Here is an 18095-nt window from a genome sequence, read left to right on the forward strand (position 1 = left end):
CACCACAAAAACCAAAACACAACAGAAACATGCCAAACAATGCAGTTTTTATTAGTTTCAGGTATTTTATTATAGTTTCAGATGCAAGGACCAGTGCCACACACTGTGAATTATTAATTTTGTGCTCAGACAAAATTAACAGTGACATTTCTATACGCTTAAAGAGAAGAGAAGACAAGGAAAAGCAGTTTTTATATTCATTTCAAAGTCATGGAGTAAAGATACAAGACTAAAGCGGTTAGCATTTATTCAGCTAGTAGATGGTACGTTGGATTTGTTTCTCTGAACATTTTCTCTTCTTAGCGGAACTGGAGTGGGCTCACACGCAGACCGATCACATCCTTGCCAATCTCCGTCACCTGGAATTTTAAATTATATGTTAGAAGACAAAAGAAAACAGCAAGGAATGCAACTTCCTTCCATGGGTTAATTATTTTTCCTGTACTGCAGATAAAAATTAAGCAACTGTATGGAACCTTGTCAACACTTAAATTCCGTTATATATTTTACTAATTCACATTTAATGAAATGAAAACCAAATTTACTAAAAAAAAATGGAAAAGAGTAACTATTGAGACCCATTTATGTGAAGTTTATACTAATCAATTTGTGGTTTCTTTGACCCAATTTGTGGCTTCTTTGCCATTTTACTTTTGGTCAACAATTGTGATTGCACAACTTTAGTTTCAAATTTTAAATGTTTGCTTTGAAAAATAATACAAGCAGAAGACATTTTGTTTCAAATAGCCATTTTTAAAAGTGGCTTGTGCATTTTACAATCTTGATGTTTCTGCTGATAAAAGAACTATCACAACCTTGCTGATTGGCATTTTCCCACAGGGTTTAACATAAGCTAGGAGACATTAATTAACCCAGACTTTTAGCTTTAAAATTGTTTTAACAATAGAAAACAAAACAGCTGTAATGGTAAAACTTTTGATATTTTTCCATGGCAACTTTGTTTTTCTATAGCTAGTTTGGTTATTTGCCAACAAATATATAATCCTCTCTCTTTACCTCAGTGACCCTGCAGATCTGGCCTTTGTATGGAGGACAGTAGCAGGCTCCAGACAGGGGGCACTTCTCAACGGGACGCCCTCGGTAGAGAGGAACAAAGGAGGCAGCGCACAGATCAAACGGATTGTGAGGGTCGTAGTTCAGCTGGTGGGTGTCAGACAGAGTCTTCTCACAAGCCGCCAGGATTTTACGGGTCTAAATCACAGGAGAGAGAAGTGATCACTGAATGAGTACAAGTTATTTATGAAAACATGATGACCTAAAAAACAGAAAGAATCAGTGACAACCTGCTGTGCAACATCTGGCTTCGGGCCGAGCTCCAGGAGGCGGCGTGCAAATCCTGCGGCTGTTTTAAAGTTGCGGAGTTTAAAGAAGAGATTCAGAGCTGTGCGCAGCACCAGAACCATGTGGACCGGCTGCAGATTGCAGTGGGTAAAATATGCAGCCATCTGCAGGAAAACACAGAAACAGTTAAAAAAAAACAAAAAAAAAACATTTCTGAATATTTAGAAGAAAAAAAAACAATCAGGTATAATCACAACATCCTTACCTCACAAATCCTCTTCTGTTGATCCAAAGTTTCTTTAGGCAACTTCTTCCTCTCGACCTCCATGGTCAGACCCACAATGTACTCTCTGCATATCGTGATGAGCTGCTGAGCCTAAAACACAAAGTCATACATTTTTAAAAATAAATAGATGGAAATGTAACCATGCATTTATTTATAGATGGGGAGAGGTCAGACACTGTAAAATTCAAGGACTTTTCAAGCATTTTCAAGGTAAGTTTTCAAACTTTGCCAGCACCATACTGTAATGGTGAGCGACGTGGACTTAACGTTTGATCACAGTATTTTGTGGAATAATTATAACAACAATAAAAGTGACAAAAAGAAGTAAGTATTAGTCAGCAATATGGCTGCAACTGCGTCACAGCAATTATAGTCCCACAAACACAAATTCTGCTACTTTAGGAAATTAGTATGATTTATATGATTAATTTTAAAATAGTTACTGGATTCAATCATGACTTCAAATTTATTGATATTGTCATTGACAGTGGAGAAAATAGCTTTTTCATATGTCTGTATAATATTTATTGCTATCAATATTTTTGCAGTAATAATCTCCATTCTGCAACAAGGACAAGGTAAAGTAAAATCTAACAAAATCTTATGTTTGAAACGTCTCTTTTATGCACACCTGGTCTCAGTGCTAAACAATAACTGAACAAAAAATAAATAAATCCTCTTATTTCCATAACTTTAACAAATAAAATGTAAGATTATCAATAGGCAACTGAACCATTAGGAATAATAAATATTAATTACTGCTCAAATTAAATGGTGAAACTCAATACACAAATACAGTTACAAATACATTTCTAGAAATATTTGCCAAGTTTTCAAGCATTAAGAAAACAAACAATTTTGATTATTCTAACTGATCTAAAACAAGAAAAGTTTAGTCTGATTTATCTTCAGAGGGTGACAAAGAATATTTGTGTCTTTTTATTTAATTGGAAAAAATCTGGTTTAATTGCAAATATCGTTTTACATCTATAGGCTTTTAATAAAATGTTAAATTGCACTTAACTACAAAACTGCAGATTGAAAATAAAGCCCTTTCCAAACCTTGAAAACACCTAGTTGAAATTCAAGCATGTCCAAGGATTCCCAGCACCCGTATAAGAATTGACTGGCTCACCTCTGCAATCTCCTGCTTGTTATCGACCACCAGCAGAGGAACGGAAAGCAAGATGGCTCTGAAGCGGTCGACGGCGTCCTCGAATCTCCCAGACGTGGTCAGCTGGTAGCACTGCTGGAGGCGAGAGATCAGGTCGGAGAGGCGCAGCCCCACAGCAGGCAGTCCCTGCTTCGCCCCACAGTCCTACAGAAAGACACCTGGGTTAGCAGGAAGAACCGGAATCTACAGCGGAATCTACAGCGGAATCTACAGGGGACTGCTGAAATGTATGATAGCCAGAAGACGCACCTTCCAGTTCCTCTGAGGGTGACCGCGCAGACAAGGTAGAGACGGCAGCCCCAGGTAAGAGGTTCGGCCTCTAGAAAGAGTCTGCATGAACAGCGACTTGTAGGGAGCAAAGTTCACAACTCCAACCTGGTCATGGAGCAGCTGTGAAAAGAAAAGAGAGGCCAATCCAATATTAATATTTCTATCAGTCCCGATATTGAAACCATTTTTTACATCATGACTAGTTTAGCGAGAATTATTGCAAAATAGAGAGTGCATGTTAGGATTTGCTGCACATTAAGCTAGCAGGAGGACAGAAAAATGCAAACGTACTCTCATAGCGGTTTCAAAGGATCCCGCCAGGATGTGGTCGACTGGAAGCTGTGAGTTGTTGCACCACATTTGCGTTGGACTCATGCCCTTGGTTGGCGGCACGAAGAATCCATCTTCTGTAGACCCTCCTGCTCCCAAAGGAACGTCCTGATGGTTGGAAGTGAAATTCAATGTTACTTTTTATTAAAATGGGTCAAAACAGAAACAAAACAGCATCTTTACTGATCAGGCCTGGAACAATTAATCAAATTAATTGTGATTAATCAATTACTGAAGTAACAGTCAAATAACTTAGCAAATTGATTAAACATTAACTGAAGTATACAGAATTTTAAAATGGCCATTTGATGTAAGAACCTCAAACTCAGATCAGCAATTAAGCTAGAAATGTCAAAAAAAATGTCAAAAAAAAAAATAAAAAAATTTTTCATCTAAAGTGGAAAAACTTTCTTTGTCTGTAAAAATGTTCTACTCATTTGAGCTTTTCAAAGATGTGTCTAAATGAAAAATCTGGAGAATGTGCTGATATTTTTCATCAGAATAATTGCTAGAATAACATTACTAAATTAATTGTTAGTTTCAACCCTAGTATTGATAAAAAGACGTAGAATTTCATCTTTGAAAGTTTAGAAAAAAAAACATTTAAAACATTTTATTATTTTTGTCTTGCTTCCAATTATCCAATTATATTTCTTCTCTCACCAGCTCTGGAGGAAGTTCCACTTCTTCATCAATATCCCAGCCTCCTCCTTCCTCTTTCCCCAATCCCTCATCTCCTAATCCATCCTGCGCATCAATGAAGCCATCTGGAAAAAAAAGGGAAAATATACTTTGTAAATATAGAGAAACAACAGACTTAAATCATCTAAAAGAAGCTTTAGAGAAACAGTTTCTGATTTACCTTCATCCATGGTGAGCTCGGCATCGTCTCCCCAGCCCTCGCCTCCAGCTGCCTCCATGTCCAAATCCGCAGCCATCTGAACTGCTTTACCTGCAACAAAAACATCACTGGATTCATATTTGCATGATTAACTGTGAGAGGTTTCATTAATTTACACACTCAATATTAAGAACATCACTGTACTATTTACTTTGGTACAGATTTGTCCAGCAGTTTTATTAAAACGGAGAGGTTTTATAGATTTTAGCTACAAAAAATGAAAATAAAACTTTTTTGTTCTTAATTCAAGAAGAAAAAGAAAAAACGCATGAGTAAAATTTTTTTTTATCTTCTGATTAAGATTTGTATGCAGTGCAGGAACTGCTTATAAAGTGCCTCGACTAATATTTTTAGCTCGATGCATCAGAGTCAGTTCAGAGTTATGTAGACAGTACAACTACCATTGTTGCCCTGGCAGCAAAATCTACCCGAGCTGTTGATTTCTGTAGTTCATCCAAAGTTACCACAGATATATTTTTCTTCTGATACGTTTCCGCCCTTTTAAAATTGATGATTGTTGTGTTTTGGTAGGTTTGGAAGGACTTTCCATTTTAATCTACAGTATTGAACAAGACCTTTCAAAGTTTGAGATTTGGCTTTATAAGCTAATCCTTCTTTAAAACTTCCCCACAACTTCCTCCCTGACCTGTCTGCATAGTCCCTTGATCTTCATGTTGTTGTTTGTTCAATAATATTTCTCTTTGTGTTGATGCATCACATAAAATCTCAGTAAGGGTGTGGTTGTAATGCAACAAAATGTGAAAAAGTCTCAGGGTCACTGATTCTTTTCCTGAACGCAGCGTATCTAGAGAATAAAATCTATGAATAACTCACCCTTTGCTGCAATGGCTCCCTCAAAGAAGCCCTTGGATACGGTGAGCAGGGGCCAGTTGGTGTCCAGGGGGTTGATGGGAGGCGGCGGCTGCAGCAGCTGTGCATTAGGGTCGACCTCTGGCACCTGCATGGCACAAAATCAACCATCAACTTTCTTACTAATCTAGAAATTTTCTCATTTGAAATAAAGTTTTTCAAACAAATAGTGTAAAGTTGAAAGTTTTAAGATAAAGATCATGCTTTGCCAACTCACTGTCTCCTTTTCTGGGTCAAAGGTCTCCTTTAGTGCCTCAGCCTCTTCATCCAGCCCATGAGTGGCGGCAGTGAGGTAAGCCAGAGACTCTGCAAACAGTGATTAAAGAGGCAAAAAACATTACATTTAAAAACTTTTTGTTGTTAAAATTAAAAATAAAGAACTTCAGAAGAAAAGAGTGTGATTTTTTTTTATTCTAAAACCGTCGACCATTTTTATTGGTGCTAATTATCTGCAAGGCAAAAATTAAACTATTGTGCATCTTTAAAATTATGTTGTTTAACATGTTTGCTTTACATCAAAACTAACTATTAAGTTAGTAAACTAAAAGAAATGTATTTTTTTTAGATTTTGAGTGTAACCAACTATAAATGCAAATAAACTATAGTTTTATAGATAAATTGTATTCAACCAATCAAACTGTATCAATGGATATAAAAAATAATATTGTTTTTAAGGAAATAGCAAACTTTTACAAAAGCTTTGAATTAACCATCTGATGTTTAATGTTTTTCTTTGTGTTCCAGACTTTGGAAACTATTTCTTTAAAACATGATAAAATTTTACTTACTAACTGAAAAACATCAGGTTGTAATAAGATGATAAGACATTAATATAAATATTTGGAAAATATATTTACTGCTGTGGTATTTGCAAAATAAAGTTTGAAACCAATCGGTTTAACAGATTATTATTGTAATAAAATATTTTATTATATTACACACCCAAATAAAAATGTTTCCAAAATTTAACAGATTTGACTAATGTTTAGGGAAATACTTATTTTAGGTACAAATTACAAACCAAACTAAAACATTAATCTGTTTTTTATATTTTCGCTGCAAAAAGTGGAACAAAGCACAGCTGCAGTTAACACTACATGCCAGTTAAGTTAATTAAACAGAAAAGTAAAATAGTGAGTTGTCTGTATCTCCATCTAGAAAAACAACACAAGTAGACAAAAACTAATTTATTATAATTAAACCTGACAATTTAGTTTAAATCAAGTATATGTAGGTTAATCTGAGGTTCTTAAAATATGAGTCACTTTCTAGATGAGAATAGAAATAAATTGGAGGAATAACATGTAAAACTATGAGCAAATATTTGCACAAAAGGGCCGAGTTCATGTTTAAAACTCAATGAAAGAAATGAACTCACTCTGTCCGCAGTTCTTTAGGATTCGGACTCTCTCACTGACGTCCCCCAGATACAGGGCCGCCTGGTAGTGACCGCTCATGTCCTTTCTGATCTCAGCTGCACATAAATCAGCAGACATGTTAGAAAATTAATCACATTTTAACAACATTTCTAGGCAGCTGAGCAGCAAACTTCTTAGTACTCACCGATCTTCATCATCTTGCGCAGCTTGGCCAGATTACCAGTGATGAGGTAGAGGAAGGTGAGCTTGTCGAAGTTCTTGGTCCTCTGGTAGCACATCTCAACAACCTGGTGGTGTCCCTGCAGCAGCGCCGCCTCGCCCAGACGCTCCCAGCAGCTGCGCTCATCCAGGGCCTTGGCTGCCTCCAGCGCCACCTGAAATTACACCAGGAGGAAAATGATTTATGCTTCATCTTCTCTAGAAACTCCTGAACTTTTGCCCAATGAAGACTTTTTTCACCTCGATATTTCCGCATTCCAGAGCAAGGCTGAAACGAGTCTTCTCGTCTTTCACAAAGTGGAGCGCCACCTCAGGGTAGCCCTTTTTCTGAAGGTAGGCAATGATCGACTGACCCACCAGTTTGGCGTTTCGCACCATGTGGAGCACCTAAAAGAACAGCAGTAAAGGGAACAGAAGTCAATTCATGGATGTGCCAAAACTTTCACCTGCTGAACAGAAACAAAACTGAAGTTACCATCTTTGGACCTAAAGAGGAACAATCTAGAATCGACACATTGCTTCAGTTATTGCAACTGGAACAAACTTCCAGAAAACAGTCAAAACACAGAGTTCCTTTATAGCTGCTTTTGAACCACAATAATCAGATATGACCAACATATCTGATGTCTATTGATCATTTTAACGATGGCACTTGACAAAATGTAAAGTCTTATTGGTTTTCACAATTGTTGTTGAGCTTATAAGGTCTTATGCTTTCATGATGCAAAGCACTTTGATCTGCTTTGTTGCTGAAAAGTGATATGCAAATGAACCTGATAGAAATAATCAGGGAAAGTAATTAGAAATAAAACAACTCAAAGCAAAACTTTAAACAAAAAAAAGACAAACCTCATCATATTTCCGATTGACCAGAGCCAATTTGAAGCGGTACTCAGTCGGGTCGATGGTGAGAACGCGAGGTCTGCATTCCCTGTCCAGACAGTACACACTGTTGCCTCTGACCCGGGTCACGTAGATGGGCAGGTCCAGGGTCCGGATGATGCCATGATCACTACAAAAACATTAAACCGTAATGTTACCGTCCTGATACATTTGCAGATCAATATATGTTGGTCCTAAAACATTTTTTTTTCTTCATGTCACTTTTCTTTTGAGCTTGCACCTTATACTGTCCAGTATCTTAAGAGTCCAGGAAACGCCTACCTTTTCAAATGTAACTACAAGATTTCACTGTCAATTAATGGCAAATATTTCTCCAAAAGACAGGTTTTAAATTTGAAACCTGAAAGATAACACTGTGTATGAGGAAGTTATTGAAAATAGACCACGATGTCCAGAAATAAAAACATTTCAATCAACTTTTTTTTTTAAAAAACTGCATAGAAACCCTGATATTCTCCCAGAAGAGTTTAAGAAGCTATAATTTACACCTTGGGTTCATTTCACAAATTGTATGCAAATTTAAAATAGATTAAACACCTAAATTACAATTTAATGTGCTTCTGTGTATATCCTTAGCCAATGCAATATAATTAAATTGTAACGGAACAAGCATTTTATCAGCCAAATCTGCCCATGACAGGCAAAAAAAGGAAAACTTTTCAACCTTACTGAATAAAATGTGCTTCCAGAGGTAAAATACTCACTCAACTTTAGAAAACCTAAAAAATAAATTTTAAAAAATCCCTCACCCTGAAGTGAGGGCGTATTTGATGTGGTTGGAGGTGGTATAAATGAAGACGCCGCTCTCATCCCAGGCTCCGCTCTTCACTCTGATGTTCTCATGAATGTTGCAGAGACTCTCCAGCTTACGGTTGCAGATCATAATAGCTAAGAGATTTTCAGAAAATAAAACAAAATGGCTTTGATCTCAGCAATAAAAACTCAGAGGGATTAGAGGATGCTTCAGATATTCACCATGTTTCGCCAGCAGAGCCACGTGGGAAGTGTCAGAGCTCCACACCACATACTTGACCTTGGCGATTTTGACCGTGGCCAGAGATCGCTTCTGCTGCACATCGAACAGCGTGACGCTGTCGGCGTCGCGCAGCAGCAGCGAGCCAGTTCCTGCGTAGAAGATTTCCTCACAGCTTGGCACCTGGACCTTCTTCACTATTTCATTTTTCAGGTTTTTAATCAGAAGCTGCAGGAAAGACACAAATAATCTGATTAAAACAATCACTTAAGACACAAAGATAAGCACTTTTTAAATCAAAAATACATAATTATTTCTTCACTAAAATGGGAAACATAATTTCAAAAACCAAGTATTTTAACTTCGCATAGAGCATTACAAAAACATTTACTACAAGGGTCATAAAACTAGGCTGAATATGAAGTTTATTTCTTAAACATGTATCTGTTTCAGTTATAGCTGTTACAGTAATTTTTTTATGGAAACAGATGTTTAAATTATGCACAACTGCAAGACAGCTAAACTGGAAATGCTAACTAATCAAGATAAAGATTAGGTATTAATAATAAAAGTGTCAATTTCACTATTCAGCAGGATTATACTGCTTATTTATGCAAGTTATAGAACTAAACAAAACACAAAAATAAACATTTGACAAAATTTTTCCAAAACACTGTCTTGAAATTTTGGCAAACTTTTAATTTTGGCTTTATTTTTCTACATTTTTCAACAGGACTCACAGAGTGCATCCGATCAAGGACCGCAAATCGGTTTCTTGCCACCCACACCGCAGTCAGGCCAGATGATCGTTTTCCCTCTGGTGCTGCAAATAAAAATACAAAATGTTCACATTAATTACAAAATTAGAACAAGGAAATGAATGAAAATTATTTCCTTAGAAACATTATTTAGTTTTTGCCACAAGGGGGCATAATATTGAATATTTCCTTTACCATCAGGGTTCTGGGAGTCGCTTTCTTTGGGAATTGAGTAGAGGTCGTATGTACTGTTCTCCAGGTTGGTCGCTCTCTAAAGAAAATGATAATCATGAAGCAAAAATACAAAAAAACAATTGTGCTGACCAAGAAGGCGTTCTCAGAGAGAGATACGTACCGTACAGAGCAGGACGGCGTTCTCAGCAGGATTGTACGACATGCTGAACACCGGAAACTTAGAACCACTGGGAAGAGGAAAAACAAATCTGTTATTTAATATCTGCCTGAACTTCCTTAAAAACTGCACTGGGAAGATTTAAAGTAAAATGGCCGACCTGCGGAGCTGCATGACGGCAGTGTCCTTGCTGCTGTTGAAGTCCAGCTGGCGGAGGAAGCGATCTTTGACGTAGTACAGCATGTTGCCATGCACAGCGTAAGCAGGACGTTCCCGTTCCAGCTTGAAGACGATCATACCGCTGTCATGACCTGAAGTAAATGAGTCACACATTAAAAAGAAAGAAACAACTTTAAATTTAATGAGTCCGGACACAAGTTGCAGTCACTGCCTACCAGCTGCAAACAGGTTAAGGTTTGGGTGGGCTCCCAGCACCCAGAAGCGATCGTGATCACGGCGAAAGGTCTGAACTCCGGTCCTCTTGGACATGTCCCACACCCGGATGCTCTTGTCCTCCGAGTTGGACAGGATGAGCTCCTGGCGCGGATGGAAGACGGCGCAGGAAACGTTGTTGTAGTGGCCGCGGCACGTATCGAGTTCCCACGCCTTGGACTCTGAGCGGAAGACAAAAAAGAGGGAAAGATTTTATTTCTAGGAGTACTCTCAATGTAAACAAAGCTGGATGGTTGGTTGAAAAACTAAAAAACAAACATAAAAAAAGCTATTTTTGCAGATGTTTTTCTGATACTTCATAGTCGAAGTTTTTTTTGTCTATTTGCAGAAGGTTCAGTGTATTACCTTGACAAAACATCTTCCAGGGATGACTGGAAATTGAGGCTGGACGATAAATTAACTTTATCCATTAATCAAATTTTTGGGTTTTGGAGATTTAATTTAATTTTAAATCTGGATTTTTTCTTTTCTCACCAATACTCTTGTTAGGTTTCCATAATTCAGAGTGATATCAGCACTTCCAGGCCGGCCATCTTGTTTAACCAGCCTGTTTTTACAGCTTCTTTTTATTGGACTTTGAATTCAGCTCAACTCCAAGGTGGAATAATAAGAAATGGGGCCAGACTTTGATTTTGTTTCTTTTAACTACAAGAATAAAATTGTACACTAGAATCAAAATACAGGACAATTACGTCATAGTGTTACCAGGATTAAATCATATTAGGAGGATGAAGTTTTGTAAATACCTACGCAAAAACATTTTAAAATAAGGAATGTTGAGCATTTTGTGAGTTTTATAGATAAGAAAATACTTTCTTTTAAAATATTAGCAATGTATTATTACAAGTAGGAACTTGAAATTGTGTAAACAATTGTCTATTTTGAAGAAAGAACTACGTCACATCAGAGCACAATATCAAAAATGTCTCCTTCTGACAAAATTTATTCTGTTATTCTGTTAATATTATGAGTTTAAGCTCATAATTAAAAAACATTTTCATAGCCCATCCCCGATTCTTTGTCCTACAACTCACTGAAGGGATACTGCTTTATGAAAATATTTTCTGTCATTTGTAATTTCTTGGAAAAAAAAGAGAGAAAAAAATGAATTAATTGGATTTGGAATGAAAAAAAAATCTGAGATTTTGTTTTTAAGCCATATCACCCGGTCCTAACATGCACTGATTTTTTTATACTTTCTCACAAATCTCATGCAATTAAGTTTAAGTGGTTGTGTAGCAGACGTTGTATAAATGGCTCACCGTTCATTCTCCAGATCTTGACCTGCCTGTCATCGGCTCCAGACACAATGAGCGGCATGGTGGGATGGAAAGCAGCCCAGTTGACTCCACGGTCGTGTCCCTGCACACAGAAACACAAATCACATTTTCCTCATATAGGAGAATCAGAAAAACACTAAACTGCACAAACTTAAGATATTTCTCTACTTTCAAGGGGTCTGAACTAACACTACACTGACTTAATCCTTTAATGAACAGTTCTTGATCTGATACTCTTTTCTTGTTTGTGAACTTAATTTTAACATTTGTTTCAACACTTTGGACCCCAGAAATGGCTACAAAAATTATCTAGAGGAGTTAAGATAAAACTGACATGTCTTGTTTTTTAACAGAATTGCATTATTTGTGGTTTCTATCTAAGCAACAAAAGCACTAAAATTATTATTTTTTTAAATAGACAAATACACAAGTTGGATTGCGAAAAATTTTATTTTCCTTTGTGACCAATAAAGTTTTTCTGAATTTAATTTGAATAAAAGACAAAAGATGTAATTTAAATACATTTAATTCTGAGTTTTATCTTTTAGACTGTGGAAAAAGAAACAAAATCTGCTACCTTTTTCCTATTCTCTAATACTTCCCTATAAATACAACTACGAGATAAGAAAAAATTAAACTACATACTTTTCATGGCTACAAAGAATAAGAAACTACAAAAATGTTGCACCAGATAACGAAACCAAATTAAACTTTTCAGAAAATCTTAAGAAATTAAGTTACTAAAAGTAAAAAACACTTTTAAAAAGCAGGAGATATTTAGCTCTGTATAGTAAAAGTCATTGCAATACTTAAATTTTACATTTTTCGAATTTGTTACACATTAATCCGACTTTCACCAGTGGGTGAAAGTTGCTGCGTACCTCCAGGACGTGCTTCACAACCGCATCAGAGGCACCAAACAGGTCAACCCCGGTGATACCGCGCACGTCCGTCTCCACGGCGCCCGGAGACAGGTTCTTCTTCCTCAAACCTGGAACCATCATTCAGAGCATCGCGTGCAAAGAAGGAAACGCCATTTTCACGTTAACCACAGCACAATCACAGTACATGGGAGGAAGGGAGACAAACGCGCTAAATGAAAATGATAAAACGACAACAAGATAATAAAAAAGCAAACTGTTGGACTACTGAACACACACACAGGGTTGAAACGCACCAACACAACCATACCACCAACAAAACTACTGATTGGGTTATTAATCTGTGATTTGATTGGACAGCATCACAAAGATTGTATTACTGATTTCAGCCCGTTAACACAACGTGGTGAACAGGTAGCTCAACAGTCTTGATAGAGGAAGGAATGGCAGTAGGAACCAATGTGCAGGTGTGGATGTTTCCTGGGAAGAGCATGGGAGGAGGATGACCGAGTGTGTGCACTAGGCTGAATGAGGTGGTGGGTGGGTGGGCAAGACGTGCTCTGATTGATTTTAATGCCAGAATGGGAGGATGATAGTTGGTCGGGCAGAAAGGCACATGCATGTTTCAGTCTGGGTTTTTCAGCCCCATGCAGGGTTGTTAGATATTGAGATCAAAAACACAAAGTCTTGCAAAGTATTTGTTCTCTATTTTCAAATTCTTGAAATAAGACAAAACTTATAAAGTAACTTTCAGCAATATACAAAAACTTGTTTTAAGTCAATAATCCGTCAACACAGATTTTAAAAAAGTAAACCTAAAATATATATCATGATGAGGATGTGATCAATACCAATAAATAAAATATCTGAAAGAATATTCATGAATATTCACACAGCATTCTGGGAGAAGTAGGCAGAGGAAAGGCTTTATGTGCTCAACCACCAAACTATCTTAGCAGCGAAGATAGTTTGGTGAAATCAACTAATTCACCCGCTCTTTGGTTACCTAGCAACTCCCTTGCTCTTTGGTTACCTAGCAACTCCCTCATTCTTTGGTTACCTAGCAACTCACTCATTCTGTAGTTACCTAGCAACAATCTCCCCAGTAACTGCGGTTTAAGGTTCCATCTTAACTGCTCAAAAATAAAAAACCAACGGCGTGGGGTGGATTAAACAGGATAGGTCACACCACGAGGTTGGTAATATTTCAGATATTTAAAACTAATCAATAATTATCTATGTCAACAATTATTGACAGATTGATATGAAATGCCTATGATAGGTTTTTCAGCCACATTCAATGGCCACTTATAACATGGATTTGTTAAAATTGTAATTATTGACTTAAAACAAGTCCCTATATCTCGCTGAAAAGTCCGTTTACTGATTAAAGTTATCCTCATTTCAGGTGTACTATGATATTTACACCACAAAATAGGCAAAAAAGATTTTGTGTTTTTGTAGTCAAGTTATTGTTATGCATTAGTAGTAATGGTAACATTGTAAAATTATACATTTAGACAAGAAGAGGAGATAATTATGCAAGTTTCTTTGGCATGTAATGGGAATATTTATGTATTATTTAAAGAAATTAGATAGTTTAATAGTAGTCGTAGCTGAAAATGAACTCATAGCGGTTTATGCTGGTGCAACATGAACTATCAGTGAGATGAGTTTGGATGCAAAGTGAATCTTCCTTAAAGCTAAATCTGGCGGCACATTCTGCTTCTGCTGCAACATCATGCAGTTTGTAGCTCAGAAACAAAACACATGAATGCAGTGATGCCAAGTACACACATACATGAAAGAATAAGACTCCAAGGTGTAAGGGTCACAGATTCACATCTTTACATGTTTAGAAATCAAAGATGAGAGTCAAGAGCTTCTTCGGTTAGTGCACACACAGGAAACGAGAACAAAGTTAAACATTAAAAGTCTGAGAAGCATGCAAAGCCACAGAAACACTTCTCGAAACTGATGTTTGTTGAAATTATTTTTACGTCACAAAGTCACTACTTCAAAAGTACTGCACAAATCAAGGTCAAAGACAATCTTTTATTCACAATTTAAAAAAAACAATTTTAGATTGGAATCAAATATAGTTTTCTTTTCTCTGTGCTGAAAGGAGAAGTGTTTCTGTTGAAAGTCCACGAGAAAGAAAGCACTCAGGACTTGACAGTCATCCTGATCCTGCCTTCTTTCTCCTTCATTGAGCCCCACATCCCCGAAACCCGGCCCACTGCCCACTCTGCTCCACTCCTCCCAAACTCTCACCGGAGATATCCCACACTCGCACTGTCTGGTCCAGACTGGCGGACACCACCAAGTCTTCTGATGGGTGGAACTGGGCGCACATCACATAGTGGTTGTGTCCCGTCAGGACGCTGATGGAAACAGAGAGCAGAAAAATCATTACATTTGTTTAGTTTTTATGAAATTGCAAGTTTTCTAAATATTTTAGGTCAAAGTCTAAGTTCTTTTCAGGACCACTGAAACCACATGGGATTGTGTACAAGTTTGCTTACCATACACAGGTCCTCGACTGCCAGTTCCAGATGCGGATGGTCTGATCATCTGAGGCACTCAGAATCCATGGATATTCCTGCGAGTAACGTTCATAATTCGCGCAAAAAGACTATATGAACCTCAAAATCACAAACCCAACAGTTTCATTGTCAAACAGCCTCACTATTTTTTGTTACTACTTTAGGTCTTATAAATGTCTATGTTGTTTTTATGTGACAATCAGGTCTGAGTATTTTAGAAATTTTACTTTTTCTGCTTCAGTGTCATAATTATATGACAAAGTATCAGGGCCAAGCTAATAAACATAAATAATGAAAAAATGTCAATATTGTGAGAAAATAACCACATTAGAATTGAGTTGAAATCATATGAGGAAAAAGGTCATAAGAGAAAATATTTAGAGTAAAACAAAATTAAGTCAACAGGAATGCCATTTTATTGGATTTAGGCAATGAAGTGTTTATTTTCTTAATTAAAAGAGGAATTTCATTGTTTGCATCTTTTAATGCATTTCTAAATTATAATGTTGTACCCACAAGGCTTGGTGATTAAATGACAAATCTACAGAATGTGCCAATTTTTACGTAATCGTTCGTTGCAGACTTAGTATTTTCTTTTGCCCTTAAAGTACAGTCTGTTATTATTACTTTAATTTGTGTGTACATCTACATAATATAACTGTGTCATAACTTAATTTACCCCCCGAGGGACAAATTTTTTTTATTTCTACTCTACGTTAAGAATAAGAATGTGTTAAACATGTGGAACAACTCACATGGTGAAAGAACGTAGTTCTGATGTAGTCCAGATGTCCCAAAAGGGTAAAGAGACAGCGCCTTAGCTTGTAGTTCCACACCTGGTTGAGCAAATATCATGTTAAAGATATCCAGAGATGACAGCACAATAAAAGATTCAAACATTGCTTAAATCATGTGTTTCAGGTTCAAATGTGTATTGCTGCTCATATAAAACAGAAGCAGTGATCACCTTGATTTTGTAGTCATCTCCTCCAGACACAAAAAGAGGCTGCTGCTTGTGGAAATCAATTCCTCTGACAGGACCTGTAGGAAACATAAAATGTGGTATGGAAAACGATGCAAAACTTCAACAAGACATTTAAAAATAGCTAATTTACCATCGTGTTCATCAAATTTGTCGATCAGTGTGCACATCCGATAGTCCCACAGCTGGATGACACCATTGTGCAAACTTGCAAGAACCCATGGCCTTTTTGGATGAAAACTCAGACCTGAAATACAAACACATTTTCAACTATAACCAGGACTCCATGAACAATCTGGATAGTAACATTAGCAGGCACGTGCAGAGAGCGGGGCACAGGGGGCTTGAGCCCCTGCCCCTTTTACCTTTGATGCCCCAAGTGTCCTTTTTGTTTTTCAAAAAACAAAACGTTTTTAATTATTATTATTTTTAATCTGTGCATCAGAAGGCCTGCTTGTGCTCCTCAGCAATAATAATTGCTGAGGAGATATATATATATTTTATTTATTTATTTTTTTATTTTTTTTTTTTAATAAGCAGGACTACAAGCATTTGTAGTCCTGCTTAAATGCTTTTGTGGTGAGCATTTTACTAGCAGGACAAAATTATTCCTGAAATAAAAATGGGTTTATAATTTTTATAGTTCATGTACTGAACAGGGAGCGCACAAAAATCAGACCTCTTGCTACAATGAGCTAATGGTCTGTATTATGAGTGTTTTATAAGCCTGACAGCCAATGATTAATTAAGAAGAACCAAATTCACTGTGAGGTCAGGAAGCCAGAAATATTAAACAATCATTGAAGCTTTACATTTGGAGTACTTTCAATAGGAACAATAACATCAGACATCATAAACACTGTAAAACGGCAAACCCTACGAAGCATTTTGTGTAGTTTCTAGTGTAAACATCTTAGTACCCTTGAAATAAGACAAAACGAATTTACAAGTAGCTTTTCAGCAAGATGTTTTAAGTAAAAATTCTTGAATACTGAAATAAAGCCCTACTTCCATTGGCAGATAAGATACTTTTCCAATGTTATGAGTAAAACAATCTGACATTGGATCTAGAACTTTTTAATCTATATTAATTAGATTAAAACGAGCTCTTGCATGTTTCAGAAAAGTTACTTACAAGTGGGACTGGACATTTATCGTATCAATCATTTATTATGATGAATTTCTCATCAGAATAAGAATTTTGATTTATAGACAGCATGATAAATTCCAATTAATGATGTTTAAAACCCCTCACAGCTGACAGTAAGGTAATACCGATCACTATTCTTTATGTTACTGGTGTCTCAAAGAAGCGTATTGAATGGTATAACATAGATGTGCAAGTCACGTCATTTTAACATTAAACCAGATATTAAATATAAGTCAATGGCAACAATTTCCAACATATACAAAACTAAAACAACAAATACTTTATTTCTTAACCGTTACACATTATGGAATGAATAGTTGGTTCTGTTAGCATCGATGCTAGCTGGAGCTAGCATCGATGCTAACAGCTATTAGCAAACTCTTACCTTTCACACGCGCAGACTTGGTTTCAAATTTTGTTAGCATTGTCGATGCTCAAATCTCCAGGACAAATTATTAAAAACTATCCTTAAATCGTATCAATCCTAACAAAAGGACCCACTCCAATGTTGCAGAAAGGTTTCAGACGGCCTGGTCGCCTTCGCCCATTTAGCCGAGTCCTGTTTTCCTGACACGTAGTCGCTTCTGACTTCCGACGCAAATTTGACGCAGAAAGCTCCACGGCAGAGGCGCATAGACATACAACACATAGAACGGCAATGACAAGCGTCTGTGAGCACAACGGCTAAAATTCAGTCATGACAACTCTGGAAGATCTGTTTCTGTACAGATTTACAGCGACGATCATAATTATAAAACTTTTGGAAAGAACTGCATATGGTTGGCCAGAATAGCTATGTTACTTAAATGAGAGTATCTTTACTTTAATATTACTTGAGCCGAAGTAAAAGTAATAATAAAAAATAAGTCACGTAAAAGTGAAAAATAGGTCTATTTGGTATTAAATGTTTGATGAAGTGGTGGGTAAAAGCATCATATTTGGTGAAAACGATGTAATCAGACAGATAAAAGTATAAAGTTACGTGCAATTTTTCTAAGGAATAAAGTAAAAATTCACAAAAAGAAAAAAAGACATTTCAGAAAACAGGTGGGTTGAATACCCAGAATCTGAACTCAAGTATGAGTA

The 18095-nt window shown here is 36.7% G+C and overlaps 1 protein-coding gene across 1 annotated transcript; it reads right to left on the bottom strand.

Moving 5' to 3' along the window:
• Nucleotides 1-30: 30 nt before the first annotated feature.
• Nucleotides 31-17592, bottom strand: copa (COPI coat complex subunit alpha). Its single transcript, XM_055058277.1, has 30 exons — nt 17395-17592; nt 15993-16106; nt 15845-15918; nt 15633-15713; nt 14857-14933; nt 14606-14715; nt 12332-12441; nt 11433-11532; nt 10113-10331; nt 9878-10028; nt 9721-9787; nt 9561-9636; nt 9348-9430; nt 8610-8835; nt 8384-8522; nt 7581-7743; nt 6972-7118; nt 6697-6886; nt 6512-6607; nt 5351-5439; nt 5098-5221; nt 4225-4314; nt 4026-4129; nt 3324-3470; nt 3012-3152; nt 2724-2906; nt 1568-1678; nt 1305-1466; nt 1018-1212; nt 31-359 (listed from the first exon to the last, which is right to left on the bottom strand). Exons 1-30 carry the CDS (start codon nt 17432-17434, stop codon nt 300-302), a joined length of 3669 nt encoding a protein of 1222 aa, XP_054914252.1. The 5' UTR covers nt 17435-17592; the 3' UTR covers nt 31-299.
• Nucleotides 17593-18095: the final 503 nt, after the last annotated feature.

This window comes from Poeciliopsis prolifica, unplaced genomic scaffold (genome assembly GCF_027474105.1).
Source record: "Poeciliopsis prolifica strain line A6 unplaced genomic scaffold, Auburn_PproV2 SCAFFOLD050, whole genome shotgun sequence".
Lineage (NCBI taxonomy): Eukaryota > Metazoa > Chordata > Actinopteri > Cyprinodontiformes > Poeciliidae > Poeciliopsis > Poeciliopsis prolifica.